Source organism: Coregonus clupeaformis, chromosome 24, assembly GCF_020615455.1.
Source record: "Coregonus clupeaformis isolate EN_2021a chromosome 24, ASM2061545v1, whole genome shotgun sequence".
Classification (NCBI taxonomy): Eukaryota; Metazoa; Chordata; class Actinopteri; order Salmoniformes; family Salmonidae; genus Coregonus; species Coregonus clupeaformis.
The window spans coordinates 58,834,670-58,851,340 of record NC_059215.1 but is presented as its reverse complement, the minus strand read 5'-3'; the positions used below and the strand labels follow the sequence as shown (position 1 = coordinate 58,851,340).

Genomic DNA, 16,671 nt, shown 5'->3' with positions numbered 1-16,671 from the left:
ATCCAAACGTGTGTGTGTGTGTGTGTAAGAAACAAAAACAAAACTAAGTAAATAAAGTGTGTGTAATCTTTTGTTGAATTTAAGCGGGTGTCGCTGAAATAGCCGAATCCTCTAATTTAAAGGGGTGTCCACTAATCTAAACGGGTGTTTGTGTGTGCCATTAGGAGAGAAGTCTAAATGTGAACATGCAGTTGAGAGACAAACTGAATAGATTTGCTACACAGAGGTAAACAGTGTTTAGACATCACCATAGGAGCATTGCTCAAATCAGATCTAATTTGAATTCTGTTTGTGTCTTTGCGTGTGAGCGTGTGTGTGTGTGTGTTTGCCTGCAAGTGTGTGTGGTGTGTGTGGTGATTTTGTAACAGCAAAACGCTAAAGAATTTGTGCCAAATGGAAAGTAGAACTTTTACAGACATGTTTTCTACTTGTTTATAGGAAACTAGAACAAACAGTACACAACTCTTTAGTGAGAATACTGAAGCAATGAGCTATACTGAGGTCATTAGGCAGAGGAATACAATCATCTGTAGCCTTTTCAACAAATCCATGTAGTTGTATTTGTTGATGTATTGAGACTCTACATACTGTAGTTGACTAAAGCAATGGCAGAAGAGAAATTCCATTGTGATCTTCCATGGATTATGTGATTTAGTATGGACACAAACATTATCACACAAAATACCTACTGCTGACGTGTGTGTGTGTGTGTGTGTTGTGGTTTGTGTGTGTGTTTGTGATTTGTGTGCCTTTCAGTTCCCTCCAGTAAAAGACACACAGGTGCAAACGATTTACTGTGTCCGAGCGAGTGAGGCCTGTTAGGGGGGTGTGTGTCAGTGTGTTTTCTCTCCCTCCCTCCCTGGCTGCTCTCCCCAACAGATCAGGTTACAGTGGGGGCTAATTGTGCTGCTCTGGGGGGGTTTAGAATGGATTGCTGTGTGTGGGCACGCGAGCTTGCGTGCAGTTATTCTCTAACAGGTTATTCTCTCTCTCTTCCTCTCCCTCTTTCCAGGTCTTTAGCCATGAACCCTCTGCTGATCCCCGAGGCATACATCATCGGTGCCCAGCCTCTGTGCAGCCAGCTGGTAAGTCTGTCTCAGGGCCAGAAGAAGCTGTGCCAGCTCTACCAGGACCACATGCAGTACATCGGCGAGGGCGCCAAGACTGGCATCAGGGAGTGCCAGTATCAGTTCAGACAACGGCGTTGGAACTGCAGCACCGTGGACAACTCCTCCGTGTTCGGACGGGTCATGCAGATAGGTAAGGCTTAGCTCAGTGGGTTAACGTGGTCTTCAGTCGCAGACACTCTATTTTTAATACCCTCTTACATCATTATATTACAGTCCAGTCTGTTGTATTCTACTGTGTATTTGAAAGAGGTTGAGTAGAAGTGATGAGTGTGGAGTTAATCTGTTCAGAGCCATAGACCTTTAAGCTTAGAGAGGATCTCATGTCAAATGTTGAGGTGTTGTGGTTGCAAGTTCACCTGTCTACTCTAAAGCCTCTTCTTTTGGGGTACTGCTATAGGCCATCAAGTGCTAACAGTCAGTATTTGGATAATGTGTGTGCATGTTTGATAGTGTATGTGATGTTAAAATACAGGTTTATTTTATGAGTGACCTGAACATTGACTGGTTAGCAACTTGCTGTCCTCTCAAGAGGAAGCTTCTAACTGTGAAAAATGCCTGTAAGATGACCCAGGCTATCACTTAACCAACTAGTGTCTACCAATAGTGTTGAATCTGTGACATCCACTTGTATTGATCATATCTTCATTAATGCTGCAGAGCTTCGCTCCAAATAAATACCAGTTCTCATTAGCTGTAGTGACATAACATTTTGGCAATAACAAGGAAAGCCAAAGTGCAAAAGGTTGGGCCTATAGGAAATTATAAGAGATCCAGTTGTGTAAAGTACTTAAGTAAAAATACTTTAAAGTACTACTTAAGTAGTTTTTTGGGGTATCTGTGGTTTACTTTACCAATTATATTTTTGACTACTTTTATTTCACTGCATTCCTAAAGAAAATAATATACTTTCTACTCCATATATTTTCCCTGACACGCAAAAGTACTCATTACACTTTGAATGCTTAGCAGAACAGGATGATGGTCAAATTCACATCCCTGGTCATCCCTACTGCCTCTGATCTGGCGGACTGACTAAACACAAATTATTTGTTTGTAATGATGGGTGTTTGAGTGTGCCCTGGCTATCCCTAAATTAAAAGAACAAGAAAATTGTACCGCCTGGTTTGCTTAATATATTTTAGCAATTACATTTACTTTTGATACTTAAGTATATTTAAAACCAAATACTTTTAGACTTTTACTCAAGTAGTATTTTACTGGGTTACTTTCACTTTTACTTGAGTCATTTTCTATGACCATATCTTTACTTTTACTCAAGTATGACAATCAAATCAAATCAAATTTTATTTGTCACATACACAGGCTTAGCACATGTTATTGAGGGTGTAGCGAAATGCTTGTGCTTCTAGCTCCGACAGTGCAGTAATATCTAACAAGTAATATCAAAAAATTTCACAACATGTACCCAATACACACAAATCTAGTAAGGAATGGAATTTAAGAATATATACATACAGTGGGGAGAACAAGTTTTTGATACACTGCCGATTTTGCAGGTTTTCCTATTTACAAAGCATGTAGAGGTCTGTCATTTTTTATCATAGGTACACTTCAACTGTGAGAGACGGAATCTAAAACAAAAATCCAGAAAATTACATTGTATGATTTTTAAGTAATACATTTGCATTTTATTGCATGACATAAGTATTTGATACATCAGAAAAGCAGAACATAATATTTGGTGCAGAAACCTTTGTTTGCAATTACAGAGATCATAAGTTTCCTGTAGCTCTTGACCAGGTTTGCACACACTGCAGCAGGGATTTTGGCCCACTCCTCCATCCAGATCCTTCAGGTTTCGGGGCTGTCGCTGGGCAATACGGACTTTCAGCTCCCTCCAAAGATTTTCTATTGGGTTCAAGTCTGGAGACTGGCTAGGCCACTCCAGGACCTTGAGATGCTTCTTACGGAGCCACTCCTTAGTTGCCCTGGCTGTGTGTTTTGGGTCGTTGTCATGCTGGAAGACCCAGCCACGACCCATCTTCAATTCTCTTACTGAGGGAAGGAGGTTGTTGGCCAAGATCTTGCGATACATGGCCCCATCCATCCTCCCCTCAATACGGTGCAGTCGTCCTGTCCCCTTTGCAGAAAAACATCCCCAAAGAATGATGTTTCCACCTCCATGCTTCACGGTTGGGATGGTGTTCTTGGGGTTGTACACATCCTTCTTCTTCCTCCAAACACGGCGAGTGGAGTTTAGACCAAAAAGCTCTATTTTTGTCTCATCAGACCACATGACCTTCTCCCATTCCTCCTCTGGATCATCCAGATGGTCATTGGCAAACTTCAGACGGGCCTGGACATGCGCTGGCTTGAGCAGGGGGACCTTGTGTGCGCTGCAGGATTTTAATCCATGACGGCGTAGTGTGTTACTAATGGTTTTCTTTGAGACTGTGGTCCCAGCTCTCTTCAGGTCATTGACCAGGTCCTGCCGTGTAGTTCTGGGCTGATCCCTCACCTTCCTCATGATCATTGATGAGGTGAGATATTGCATGGAGCCCCAGACCGAGGGTGATTGACCGTCATCTTGAACTTCTTCCATTTTCTAATAATTGCACCAACAGTTGTTGCCTTCTCACCAAGCTGCTTGCCTATTGTCCTGTAGCCCATCCTAGCCTTGTGCAGGTCTACAATTTTATCCCTGATGTCCTTACACAGCTCTCTGGTCTTGGCCATTGTGGAGAGGTTGGAGTCTGTTTGAGTGTGTGGACAGGTGTATTTTATACAGGTAACGAGTTCTCTCACAGTTGAAGTTTAACTATGATAAAAATTACAGACCCCTACATGCTTTGTAAGTAGGAAAACCTGTAAAATTGGCAGTGTATCAAATACTTGTTCTCCCCACTGTATATGGACAAGCAATGACAGAGCGGTATGGATTAAGATACAGTAGAATATTATAGAATATAACACAGTATATACATATGAGATGAGTAGTGGTCCTCTGTAGCTCAGCTGGTAGAGCACGGTGCTTGTAACGCCAGGGTAGTGGGTTTGATCCCCGGGACCACCCACACACAAAAATGGATGCACGCATGACTGTAAGTTCCTTTGGATAAAAGCGTCTGTTAAATGACATTTTTATTTATGTTTTTATTTAGTGCAAGATATGTAAACACTATTAAAGTGACTAGTGTTCCATTTCTTACAGTGGCCAGTGATTTCAATAGGCAGCAGCAGCCTCTAATGTGCTAGTGTGGCTATTTAACAGTCTGATGGCCTTGAGATAGAAGCTGTTTTTCATTCTCTCGGTCCCATCTTTGATGCACCTGGACTACCTCACATTCTGGATGATAGCGGGGTGAACAGGCAGTGGCTCGGGTGGTTGATGTCCTTGATGATCTTTTTGGCCTTCCTGTGACATCGGGTGCTGTATGTGTCTTGGAGGGCGGTAGTTTGCCCCCGGTAATGCGTTCGGCAGACCACACCACCCTCTGGAGAGCCTTGCGGTTGCGGGCAGAGCAGTTGCCGTATCAGGCGGTGATACAGCCTGACAGGATGCTCTCAATTGTGCATCTGTAAAAGTTTGAGGGTTTAGGTGCCAAGCCACATTTCTTCAGACTCCTGAGCTTGAAGAGGCTCTGTTGCGCCTTCTTCACCACACTGTCTGCGAGGGTGGATTATTTCAGTTTGTCAGTGATGTGTACGCCAAGGAACTTGAAGCTTTCCACCTTCTTCACTGCGGTCCCGTCGATGTGGATCGGGGGTTGCACCCTCTGCTGTTTCCTGAAGTCCACGATCATCTCCTTTGTTTTGTTGACGTTGAGTGAGAGGTTATTTTCCTGGCACCACACTCCCAGAGCCCTCACCTCCTCCCTGTATGTGGTCTCGTCATTGTTGGTAATCAAGCCTACTACTGTTGTGTCGTCTGCAAACTTGATGATTGAGTTGGAGGCGTGCCAGGCCACGCAGTCATGGGTGAACAGGGAGTACAGGATGGGGCTGAGCACGCACCCTTGTGGGGTCCCAGTATTGCGGATCAGCGAAGTGGAGATATTGTGTCCTACCTTCACCACCTGGGGGCGGCCCGTCAGGAAGTCCAGGACCCAATTGCACAGGGCGGGGTTCAGACCCAGGGTCTCGAGCTTAATGATGAGCTTGGAGGGTACTATGGTATTGAATTCTGAGCTATAGTCAATTAACAGCATTCTTACATAGGTATTCCTCTTGTCCAGATGGGATATGGCAGTGTGCAGTGTGATGGCAATTGTATCGTCTGTGGCTCTATTTGGACAGTAAGCAAATTGAAGTGGGTCTAGGGTGACAGGTAAGGTAGAGGTGATATGATACTTGACTAGTCTCTCAAAGCACTTCATGATCACGAGGTGAGTGCTATGGGGCGATAGTCATTTAGTTCAGTTACCTTTGCTTTCTTGGGTACAGGAACAATGGTGGCCATCTTGAAGCATGTGGGAACAGCAGACTGGGAAAAGGAGAGATTGAATATGTCCGTAAACACACCAGCCAGCTGGTCCACCACTGAAGAGATCATACAAAAATGTTTTCTCAGGACTCTTTTGTTGAAGATGTAAAACATGTATGTTGGTCTGATGTTGACAAGCATGCACCTGTTAAGAAATGAACTGAGAACTGTAAGAGCTCCATGGATTGATGATGAATTGAAAAATTGTATGGTTCAAAGAAATGATGCAAAATAGGAGGCAAACAAGTCAGGCTGCTCAGCTGATTGGTTGGCATACTGTACATTGAGACATTTTGTGACTAAACTTAACAAAAAGAAGAATAAATGATATAACCAAAACAAGATAAATGACATAAAACACAATAGAAAATACTTTGGAGTACCTTAAATGATATATTGGGCAGAAAACCCAATTCATCTCCATTGTTCATTGAAGTTGATGGGTCATTTATAACTAAACCTTTCAATATTGCCAATCATTTCTGACAAAATTAGAAATGTATAATATATGACAATGTAGCTAGACTCTTGCCCGTAAACATGGATGAATGATTCACGGCAGAATGGAACCATTTAACTCAGTTTTGTTTGTAGACACATCTTGTTTGGCAAGCATTGTGTCAAGTCACTATGGGTCACACTGACTGTGGCATGTGCAGAAAGTAGCCCATCACAACTTTTTCCAACTGATCTGTCGATAGCAACTGCTAAATTCAGGGCATCAGTATGATTGGGAATGTAGTTTGTGTTTATATTTGTATTTATTATGGATCCCCATTAGCTGCCAAGGCAGCAGCTACTCTCCCTGGGGTCCAGCAACATAAGACAGTTACATACAGTTTAAAATACTACATGACATGACATTTAGTAACACCTTACCCAACACATTCAGTGTGTTCCCTCAAGGCACCACTCCACCACCACATATTTACAATACAGTCGTGGTCAAAAGTTTTGAGAATGACACAAACACAAATTTTCACAAAGTCTGCTGCCTCAGTTTTGATGATGGCAATTTTTATATACTCCAAAATGTCATGAAGAGTGATCAGATGAATTGCAATGAATTGCAAAGTCCCTCTTTGCCATGAAAATTAACTTAATCCCCAAAAAACATTACCACTGCATTTCAGCCCTGCCACAAAAGGACCAGCTGCCATCATGTCAGTGATTCTCTTGTTAACACAGGTGAGAGCTGGAGATCACTCTGTCATGCTGATTGAGTTAGAATAACAGACTGGAAGCTTTAAAAGGAGGGTGGTGCTTGAAATCATTGTTCTTCCTCTGTTAACCATGGTTACCTGCAAGGAAACACGTGCCGTCATCATTGCTTTGCACAAAAAGGTCTTCACAGGCAAGGATATTGCTGCTAGTAAGATTGCACCTAAATCAATCATTTATCGGATCATCAAGAACTTCAAGGAGAGTGGTTCAATTGTTGTGAAGAAGGCTTCAGGGCGCCCAAGAAAGTCCAGCAAGCGCCAGGACCGTCTCCGAAAGTTGATTCACTGCGGGATCGGGGCACCACCAGTGCAGAGCTTGCTCAGGAATGGCAGCAGGCAGGTGTGAGTGCATCTGCACGCACAGTGAGGCAAAGACTTTTGGAGGATGGCCTGCTGTCAAGAAGGGCAGAAAAGAAGCCACTTCTCTCCAGGAAAAGCATAAGGGACAGACTGATATTCTGCAAAAGGTACAGGGATTGGACTGCTGAGGACTGGGGTAAAGTCATTTTCTCTGATGAATCCCCTTTCCGATTGTTTGGGGCATCCGGAAAACACCTTATCAGGAGAAGACAAGGTGAGCGCTACCATCAGTCCTGTGTCATGCCAACAGTAAAGAATCCTGAGACCATTCATGTGTGGGGTTGCTTCTCAGCCAAGGGAGTGGGCTCACTCATAAATTTGCCTAAGAACACAGCCATGAATAAAGAATGGTACCAACACATCCTCCGAGAGCAACTTCTTCCAACCATCCAAAAACAGTTTGGTGACAACCAATGCCTTTTCCAGCATGATGGAGCACCTTGCCATAAGGCAAAAGTGATAACTAAGTGGCTCGGGGAACAAAACATCGAAACTTTGGGTCCATGGCCAGGAAAGTCTCCAGACCTTAATCCCATTGAGAACTTGTGGTCGATCCTCAAGAAACGGGTGGACAAACAAAAACCCACAAATTCTGACAAACATTGATTATGCAAGAATGGGCTGCCATCAGTCAGGATGTGGCCCAGAAGTTAATTGACAGCATGCCAGGGCGGATTGCAAAGGTCTTGAAAAAGAAGGGTCAACACTGCAAACATTGACTCTTTTGCATAAACTAAATGTAATTATCAATAAAAGCCTTTGACACTTATGGAATACTTGTAATTATACTTCAGTATACCATAGTAACATCTGACAAAAATATCTCATAACACTGAAGCAGCGAACTTTGTGAAGACCAATACTTGTGTCAATCTCAAAACTTTTGACCACGACTGTACAACATCCATGTGCACGTGTGTGTAGATTGTGTCTTATTATATTTATGTGTGTCTGTGCCTGTGTTTGTGTCTCTTCACAGTCCCTCTCTGCTGATCCATAAGGTGTATTTTTATCTGTTTTTTAAATCCGATTCTACTGTTTACTTCAGTTACCTGATGTAGAATAGAGTTCCATGTAGTCATGACTCTATGTAGTACTGTGTGCCTCCCATAGTCTGTTCTTGACTTGGGGATTGTGAAGAGACATTTGGTGGCAAGTCTTGTGGGGTATGCATGGGTGTCCGAGCTGTGTGCTAGTGGTTTAAACAGACACCACGGTGCATTCAGCATGTCAACACTTCTTACAAAAACATGTAATGATGAAGTCAATCTCTCCTCCACTTTGAGCCGTGAGATACAGTGGGGAAAAAAAGTATTTAGTCAGCCACCAATTGTGCAAGTCCTCCCACGTAAAAAGATGAGAGAGGCCTGTAATTTTCATCATAGGTACACGTCAACTATGACAGACAAAATGAGATTATTTTTCCCAGAAAATCAAATTGTAGGATTTTTTATGAATTTATTTGCAAATTATGGTGGAAAATAAGTATTTGGTCAATAACAAAAGTTTCTCAATACTTTGTTATATACCCTTTGTTGGCAATGACACAGGTAAAACGTTTTCTGTAAGTCTTCACAAGGTTTTCACACACTGTTGCTGGTATTTTGGCCCATTCCTCCATGCAGATCTCCTCTAGAGCAGTGATGTTTTGGGGCTGTCGCTGGGCAACACAGACTTTCAACTCCCTCCAAAGATTTTCTATGGGGTTGAGATCTGGAGACTGGCTAGGCCACTCCAGGACCTTGAAATGGTTCTTACAAAGCCACTCCTTCGTTGCCCGGGCGGTGTGTTTGGGATCATTGTCATGCTGAAAGACCCAGCCACGTTTCATCTTCAATGCCCTTGCTGATGGAAGGAGGTTTTCACTCAAAATCTCACGATACATGGCCCCATTCATTCTTTCCTTTACACGGATCAGTCGTCCTGGTCCCTTTGCAGAAAAACAGCCCCAAAGCATGATGTTTCCACCCCCATGCTTCACAGTAGGTTTGGTGTTCTTTGGATGCAACTCAGCATTCTTTGTCATCCAAACATGACGAGTTGAGTTTTTACCAAAAAGTTATATTTTGGTTTCATCTGACCATATGACATTCTCCCAATCCTCTTCTGGATCATCCAAATGCACTCTAGCAAACTTTAGACGGGCCTGGACATGTACTGGCTTAAGCAGGGGGACACGTCTGGCACTGCAGGATTTGAGTCCCTGGCGGCGTAGTGTGTTACTGATGGTAGGCTTTGTTACTTTGGTCCCAGCTCTCTGCAGGTCATTCACTAGGTCCCCCCGTGTGGTTCTGGGATTTTTGCTCACCGTTCTTGTGATCATTTTGACCCCACGGGGTGAGATCTTGCGTGGAGCCCCAGATCGAGGGAGATTATCAGTGGTCTTGTAGTTCTTCCATTTCCTAATAATTGCTCCCACAGTTGATTTCTTCAAACCAAGCTGCTTACCTATTGCAGATTCAGTTGCACTTACCTATTGCACTACAATTTAGTTTCTGGTGTCCTTTGACAGCTCTTTGGTCTTGGCCATAGTGGAGTTTGGAGTGTGACTGTTTGAGGTTGTGGACAGGTGTCTTTTATACTGATAACAAGTTCAAACAGGTGCCATTAATACAGGTAACGAGTGGAGGACAGAGGAGCCTCTTAAAGAAGAAGTTACAGGTCTGTGAGAGCCAGAAATCTTGCTTGTTTGTAGGTGACCAAATACTTATTTTCCACCATAATTTGCAAATAAATTCATAAAAAATCCTACAATCTGATTTTCTGGATTTTTTTTTCCTCAATTTGTCTGTCATAGTTAACGTGTACCTATGATGAAAATTACAGGCCTCTCTCATCTTTTTAAGTGGGAGAACTTGCACAATTGGTGGCTGACTATATACTTTTTTCCCCCACTGTATGGTTCATCCTATATTCTCCCTAACATCCTTACCCCCTTGCAACAGATGTGGGATAAACACACATGCACACACTCAACCCCTTACAGCTGTTTGAGAAAGCATGCAAGATTGAGCAAAAATTTACAACAATGTGAGATTTGATTAATCTATTTAATCTATGTCAAGTCCTAGGTGATGGAGATCAGATCCACCCTCTTCACCTGAGACACAATCACTCTGGTCCCCTGTTGTAACCATTTTTCCCAAGCATCTCCGTGCATTCAGACCTTTGATTATTTTGTGCCACCTGGGCCACAATATTAAGCCCCTTCTCTGACTGTCCGAGTGTGACCCCCTCCCATGGGTTACTGCAGCCAGTGTTGCCAGCACTTCCACTACCTGTGTGGGGGTACCCCACCGGAATCCCCACCGGCTAGGTACAAGGTCGTCAAGGTTCTCATTAGCAGCTTTGAGAATTTCCTTGTATATTATGCTCTCCCATCAGAGGGCTCTGGCTTTGTAGGACCAACCCTGCCAGGCAGGCTCAGAATCTTGAGGGGGCGGTGCTGCTCAAGTAGGTCTCTGACCGCATTTATTTTTCTGTTTTGGCTGCATATAGGCAACTCACAGCAGGTTCATAAAACAGATGGGGACTTCTCTTTGGTGTATGGCTCGCTCAGGTGGGTGTCTACAATATAAGGTTGGGGATCGTTCCATCATGATAGGACAATAAAAAAATTGATTAGATATATACAATATTTTAAAATGTATATCCCTCATCTGTACAAAATTGAAAGCTCTCTCTCACAACCCCTGCTCACATATACACGTTGGTTCTGGGATATGCAACCATTTCCTTTCTCACTCACTTAACTCCACACTTTTTCAAACACAAAAACGCACACAACACCTTCCATCACAATACATCCACACATACCCACATACTGTGCCTTCTATGTCTTCTGTTTGCTATGTTTTTATCTCCACTATGTTGATTGAGTACTTGTGTTCTAATTTAGTTGTATTTGAAGATGTATTATTTTGCTTGTTGTCTTTTCTTGTAATACACCCTTTATAAAATACTATACATACTATAAATGTGTTTTATTATTACAATCCCTACCATGGCTAGTATTGGGTGTTCCATTATTCGACTCCTCTATTAGAACTTTCAGAATAGCCATGGAATAGTCTTTGTGTCGCGGAACATTTGGTTGTCAATATACAGTTTATCGACAACGAGAGCAACACGCTTCCCTTTTAATCTATTTTCCTTGAAGATTGGGTACAGAACTTTGCGCCGTTCTGCAATCTCCCTCGGGAACTGATCATTCATGCCTATTTTCGTGCCAGCAAGTTTGTTACCTAGGCTTTTAACCATGACTTTATCCTTTAAAAAAAGCAAATTTGGCAAGATTGGATGCTCATATCTCTGTCCTCTTTGTCCGAAACGGTGTACACGTTCGAGTTGGATTTTGTCAACAGCCACGAGTGGGATTTGAAGCGCTGTAAGAAAGAAGTCCTTCACAATTTTTTCTGTAACTTCTTATTTTTCCTGGATACCTGTATGTACAAGATTTTCTCTCATCTATCTAGTTTGTATGTCTAGTAAGGCTTCTCTCAGAAAGTTGTTTTCCTTTTTAAGTTTAAGTATGCCGAGTTTGTCATTTATCGACTTCAACAGATCGCTTTCCACACTTATCAGTCCCAGTGGTGAAAAGCATAAATCATCTGTATCAGTCGAGGAGTCGCGTTTTCTCTTGGAGATTGATTCTCCTAGTTTGTCTTCCGTCATGTTTGGGTGTTGCGTGTTGTTGCAATATTTGTCGATACATTTCTCTAGCCTTATAATTTGTTTTGTGTTATTATCCAGATTGAATGTTATTACCCTCAAATATATGAAGTGCTAATATTTAGTCTAACTTACTGAATATTATGTTTTTATCTTGAGGTGATTTGTACCGCTGTGTATTCAATAAGCCATCTTAGACAGTCAGAGTATACTTTGAAGTGTTGCAGTGATTTCACTCGCTGTAGTAGCTGATGTGTATAGTGTTTTTATACAACTCATTCACATACATAGCTACACTTGCTTTACTCAAGGCAAGTGGCATGTCAGTAGTAAAGATTGAAAAAAAGTAATGGGCCTAGACAGCTGCTCTAGGGAATTCCTGATTCTACCTAGATTATGTTGGAGAGGCTTCCATTATAGAACAACCTCTGTTCTGTTAGACAGGTAACTCTTTATCCACAATTTAGCAGGGGGTGTAAAGCCATAACACATACGTTTATCCATTAGCAGACTTTGATCAATAATGTCAAAAGCCGCACTGAATTCTAACAAAATAGCTCCCACAATATTTGTATCATACATTTCTCTCAGCCAATCAGTAATTTGTGTAAGTGCTGTGCTTGTTGAATATCTTTCCTTATAAGCATCCTGAAAGTCTGTTGTCAATTTGTTTACAGTAAAATAGGATTGTATCTGGTCAAGCACCATTTTTTCCAAAAGGTTTACTAAGGGTTGGTAACAGGCTGATTGGTTGGTAGTCCCCTGTAGCTCAGTTGGTAGAGCATGGCGCTTGCAATGCCAGGGTTGTGGGTTCGTTACCCAAGGGGGGCTAGTATGAAAATGTATGCACTCACTAACTGTAAGTCGCTCTGGATAAGAGCGTCTGCTAAATGACTAAAACGTATTTGAGCCAGTAAAGGGGGCTTTACTATTCTTGGGTAGCGCAATTACTCTGGCTTCCCTCCAGGCCTGAGGGCACACACTTTCTAGTTGGCTTAGATTGAAGATCTGGCAAATAGGAGTGGCAATATCATCCTTTATTATCCTCAGTAATTTTCCATCCAAGTTGTCAGATCCCGGTGGCTTGTCGTTATTGATAGAAAACAATCATTTTTCAATTCTTCCACATTCACTTTACGAAATTCAAAATGTTCAGGTTTTATAGGAAATAAATTATTAGACTTATGCAGCTGCAGCCCCTAAACACTATGGGACCATAGCCCAATATCTGATGAGTACTTATGTGAAGTTTGATGCCAATAAAGTAAAGTAAACCAAAGTTGTAGGGGTTTTAGTTGAAGTATGTTTAGGCGGAATACCAAATGGAGACATTCGGGTAGATTTGGGCACCATCAGTGCCATTTGACTTTTATCAGGTACCAGACAGCAAAAGGCATTTAATTTCACTAACATATCACTATATGTGTACATTCCATTAAAATACAACTGTTTTGATGTTGTTTCCCATGTTCTCCCAGACCTCTATAAACCATACAATGGGAAAGTTTGACTCCAAACTGAGCAGATTTATTAGAAACTATAAACAACAAATGTAAAAACAAAGATTACACACATCCCAAAACTATAAACAATGATATGGTGTCCTTGGGTGGGTTGTCACACAAAATGTAGACAATTTTTTCTCTTCTCTATTATGCCACCTATCTTCTTCTTCCTCTTCTTCCTCCCCGACTCTTGGAGTGGCAGGCCTACCTTCACCACGCTGACTTCGATGCGCTGACTTTGAGAAAGCTTTTCCTTTTCTTTTGGGTTGAGGGCTCTTTACAGGGGACTCAGTGTCCGATGAAGACCGTGGCCGAGGGAGGGGAGCAGAAGTGCGTTGTCTAGACAAGCGGCCAGGCTGAGGAAGAGGAGGCTCTGCCTGAGGAAGGGGAAGCTGTGGCTGAGGAGGCAGATGCTCTGGCTGTGTCTCATCACCCTTATAATCATCTTCACTGTACAAACAAGACAAAAGAGAAAAGAAAATCATGACAAAACACACTTGTATTCATTCATTGACAAATCTGACTCAAAACAGTCAGATATATAAAATAAATAGTTAGAACTATGAGAATGTTGACTAAAGTGATAATTCAGTGACAAGAAATAATACACATAGCATTCTATTGTAAGTAAACTTGCGCGTGGGCCTCTAAGCTATGCTAGCGCTAACTTTTACGTTGAGCTTCAGTTACTCAGATATTTTAGATGTATGTTTTGTACTCATACAATAAATTAGTAATAGTAGTATTAGAAGTAATACATAACAATGGGATTACATACTCTTCTGATGCTTGAGTAGGGCCCTGTACACGATAACCTTCGTTCTCGTCGTTGGGGTCTGGTTTGTCCAGTCTAAGCAGGTCCTCATCGTCTGATTCAGAGTCAATGGGGATACATGGAGTCCAACTTCCATCTGTTACAATTAATAACGCCTCTGTAACTGTATATTTGTTACTAGAGCCTGCCATATTTGAATAAACTTTGCGTTTTCCCTTTCGAAATTCTAGTGTTGTTGTGCGCTCTGCGTAACCGTGCGTAACGCAGCAAGTCAACTAATATGAGACAATGAGGTGCGCACTTGGATATTTCAACAACCGGTTGATCGATTTTGACATGTGACCCCTCTATCGAAAGCTCTGGATCAGTAGAATTAAATGAGAACAATGACAAATCACGGGGATTGCATCATATATCCAGAAGATGGCGACAAAATAGTGCCTGTTGGGATTGAACCAAACTACTGACTTCATCTTCAAATACATTGTTGGCCATGTAAAACGATGGAAACTCATTGAAATCGACTCAGAATGAGAGAGACACCCTAGAGTATCTTTTCAAGTGGTTTTATTCGATCAGACACTACTTTTGGTAACAGAAACAACAAAGGTAAGACGCAGTTTGTTGTTGTGATAAAACAAATTGAAGTTTGTTACTGACGTTCTTTGATTAATAGTTTAGTGAGTGTTGGTCATAGAGGAACATGGCTATCACTGTTGGAATCTGTGAGGTAGCAGCTTTGAATGGTGTATCGTTTGTGTAGATATGTTGAGAAAAATACGTTATCTGTCTAAGAATATACGGGTATGCATGGTTTCAAAATAAAGTACTGTTTTTGCTATATGCTTATATATTTGCTTGGAGTCAGAATATTATTTCATTTGGGCAACAACAGTTTAGCTAGATTCACAGTTGAGACGCTTCTCGCTCCAGTAGTGTATAACATTCAGTTATTCACAGATGTTTAAAAACCGTACTATGCCATTGTTTGAGATTGTGGGAGGAGTACCCCGGATATGGGGAACCTTGGGATGAAGAGGTTAAAATCCGTTTTTCACAATTCCTGACATTTAATCCTAGTAAAAATTCCCTGTCTTAGGTCAGTTATGATCAACACGTTATTTTAAGAATGTGAAATATCAGAATAATAGTAGAGAGAATGATTTATTTCAGCTTTTATTTCTTTCATCACATTCCCAGTGGGTCAGACGATGATACACTCAATTAGTATTTGGTAGCATTGCCTTTACATTGTCTAACTTGGGTCAAACATTTTGGGTAGCCTTCCACAAGCTTACCACAATAAGTTGGGTGAATTTTGACCCATTTCTCCTGACAGAGCTTGTGTAACTGAGCCAGGGTTGTAGGCCTCCTTGCTCGCACACGCTTTTTCAGTTCTGCCCACACATTTTCTATAGGATTGAGGTCAGGGCTTTGTGATGGCCACTCCAATACCTTGACTTTGTTGTCCTTAAGCCATTTTGCCACAACTTTGGAAGAATGCTTGGGATCATTGTCCATTTGGAAGACCCATTTGCGACCAAGCTTTAACTTCCTGACTGATGTCTTGAGATGTTGCTTAAATATATCCACATAATTTTCCTTCCTCATGATGCCATCTATTTTGTGTAGTGCAGCAGACCCTCCTGCAGCAAAGCACCCCCACAGCATGATGCTGCCACCCCTGTGCTTCACGGTTGGGATGGTGTTCTTTGGCTTGCAAGCGACCCCCTTTTTCCTCCAAACATAGCGATGGTCATTATGGCCAAACAGTTATATTTTTGTTTCATCAGACCAGAGGACATTTCTCCAAAAAGTACGATCTTTGTCCCATGTACAGTTGCAAATCGTAGTCTGGATTTTTTATGGCGGTTTTGGAGCAGTGGCTTCTTCCTTGCTGTGTGGCCTTTCAGGTTATGTTGATATAGGACTCGTTTTACTGTGGATATAGATAGTTTTGTACCTGTTTCCTCCAGCATCTTCACAAGGTCCTTTCCTGTTGTTCTGGGATTGATTTGCACTTTTCGCTCCAAAGTATGTTCATCTCTAGGAGACAGAACGTGTCTCCTCCCTGAGCGGTATGACGGCTGGCCACTTTTCCGTAAAGCCCAGCTCTGTGGAGTGTAAGGCTTAAAGCGGTCCTATGGACAGATCCTGCAATCTCTGCTGTGGAGCTTTGCAGCTCCTTCAGGGTTATCTTTGGTGTCTTTGTTGCCTCTGATTAATGCCCTCCTTGCATGGTCCGTGAGTTTTGGTGGGCGGCCCTCTCTTGGCAGGTTTGTTGTGGTGCCATATTCTTTCCATTCTCCACAACTTTGTCTCTGACCTGTTTGGAAAGCTCCTTGATCTTCATGGTGCCGCTTGCTTGGTGGTGCCGCCTGCTTAGTGGTGTTGCAGACTCTGGGGCCTTTCAGAACAGGTGTATATATACACTGAGAACATGTGACACTTAGATTGCACACAGGTGGACTTTATTTTACTAATTATGTGACTTCTGAAGGTAATTGGTTGCACCAGATCTTATTTAGGGGCTGCATAGCAAAGGGGGTGAATACATATGCAT

General features: G+C 42.2%; 1 protein-coding gene across 1 annotated transcript in view; it reads left to right on the top strand.

Moving 5' to 3' along the window:
• LOC121538632 (protein Wnt-5a-like) overlaps positions 1–16,671 on the top strand; it is an 81,085-nt gene that overhangs the window by 49,737 nt on the left and 14,677 nt on the right. The window contains exon 3 of the mRNA XM_041846814.1: positions 1,013–1,260. Within this exon, the coding sequence (XP_041702748.1) occupies positions 1,013–1,260 (248 nt within the window). The remainder of the gene's footprint in view (positions 1–1,012; positions 1,261–16,671) is intronic.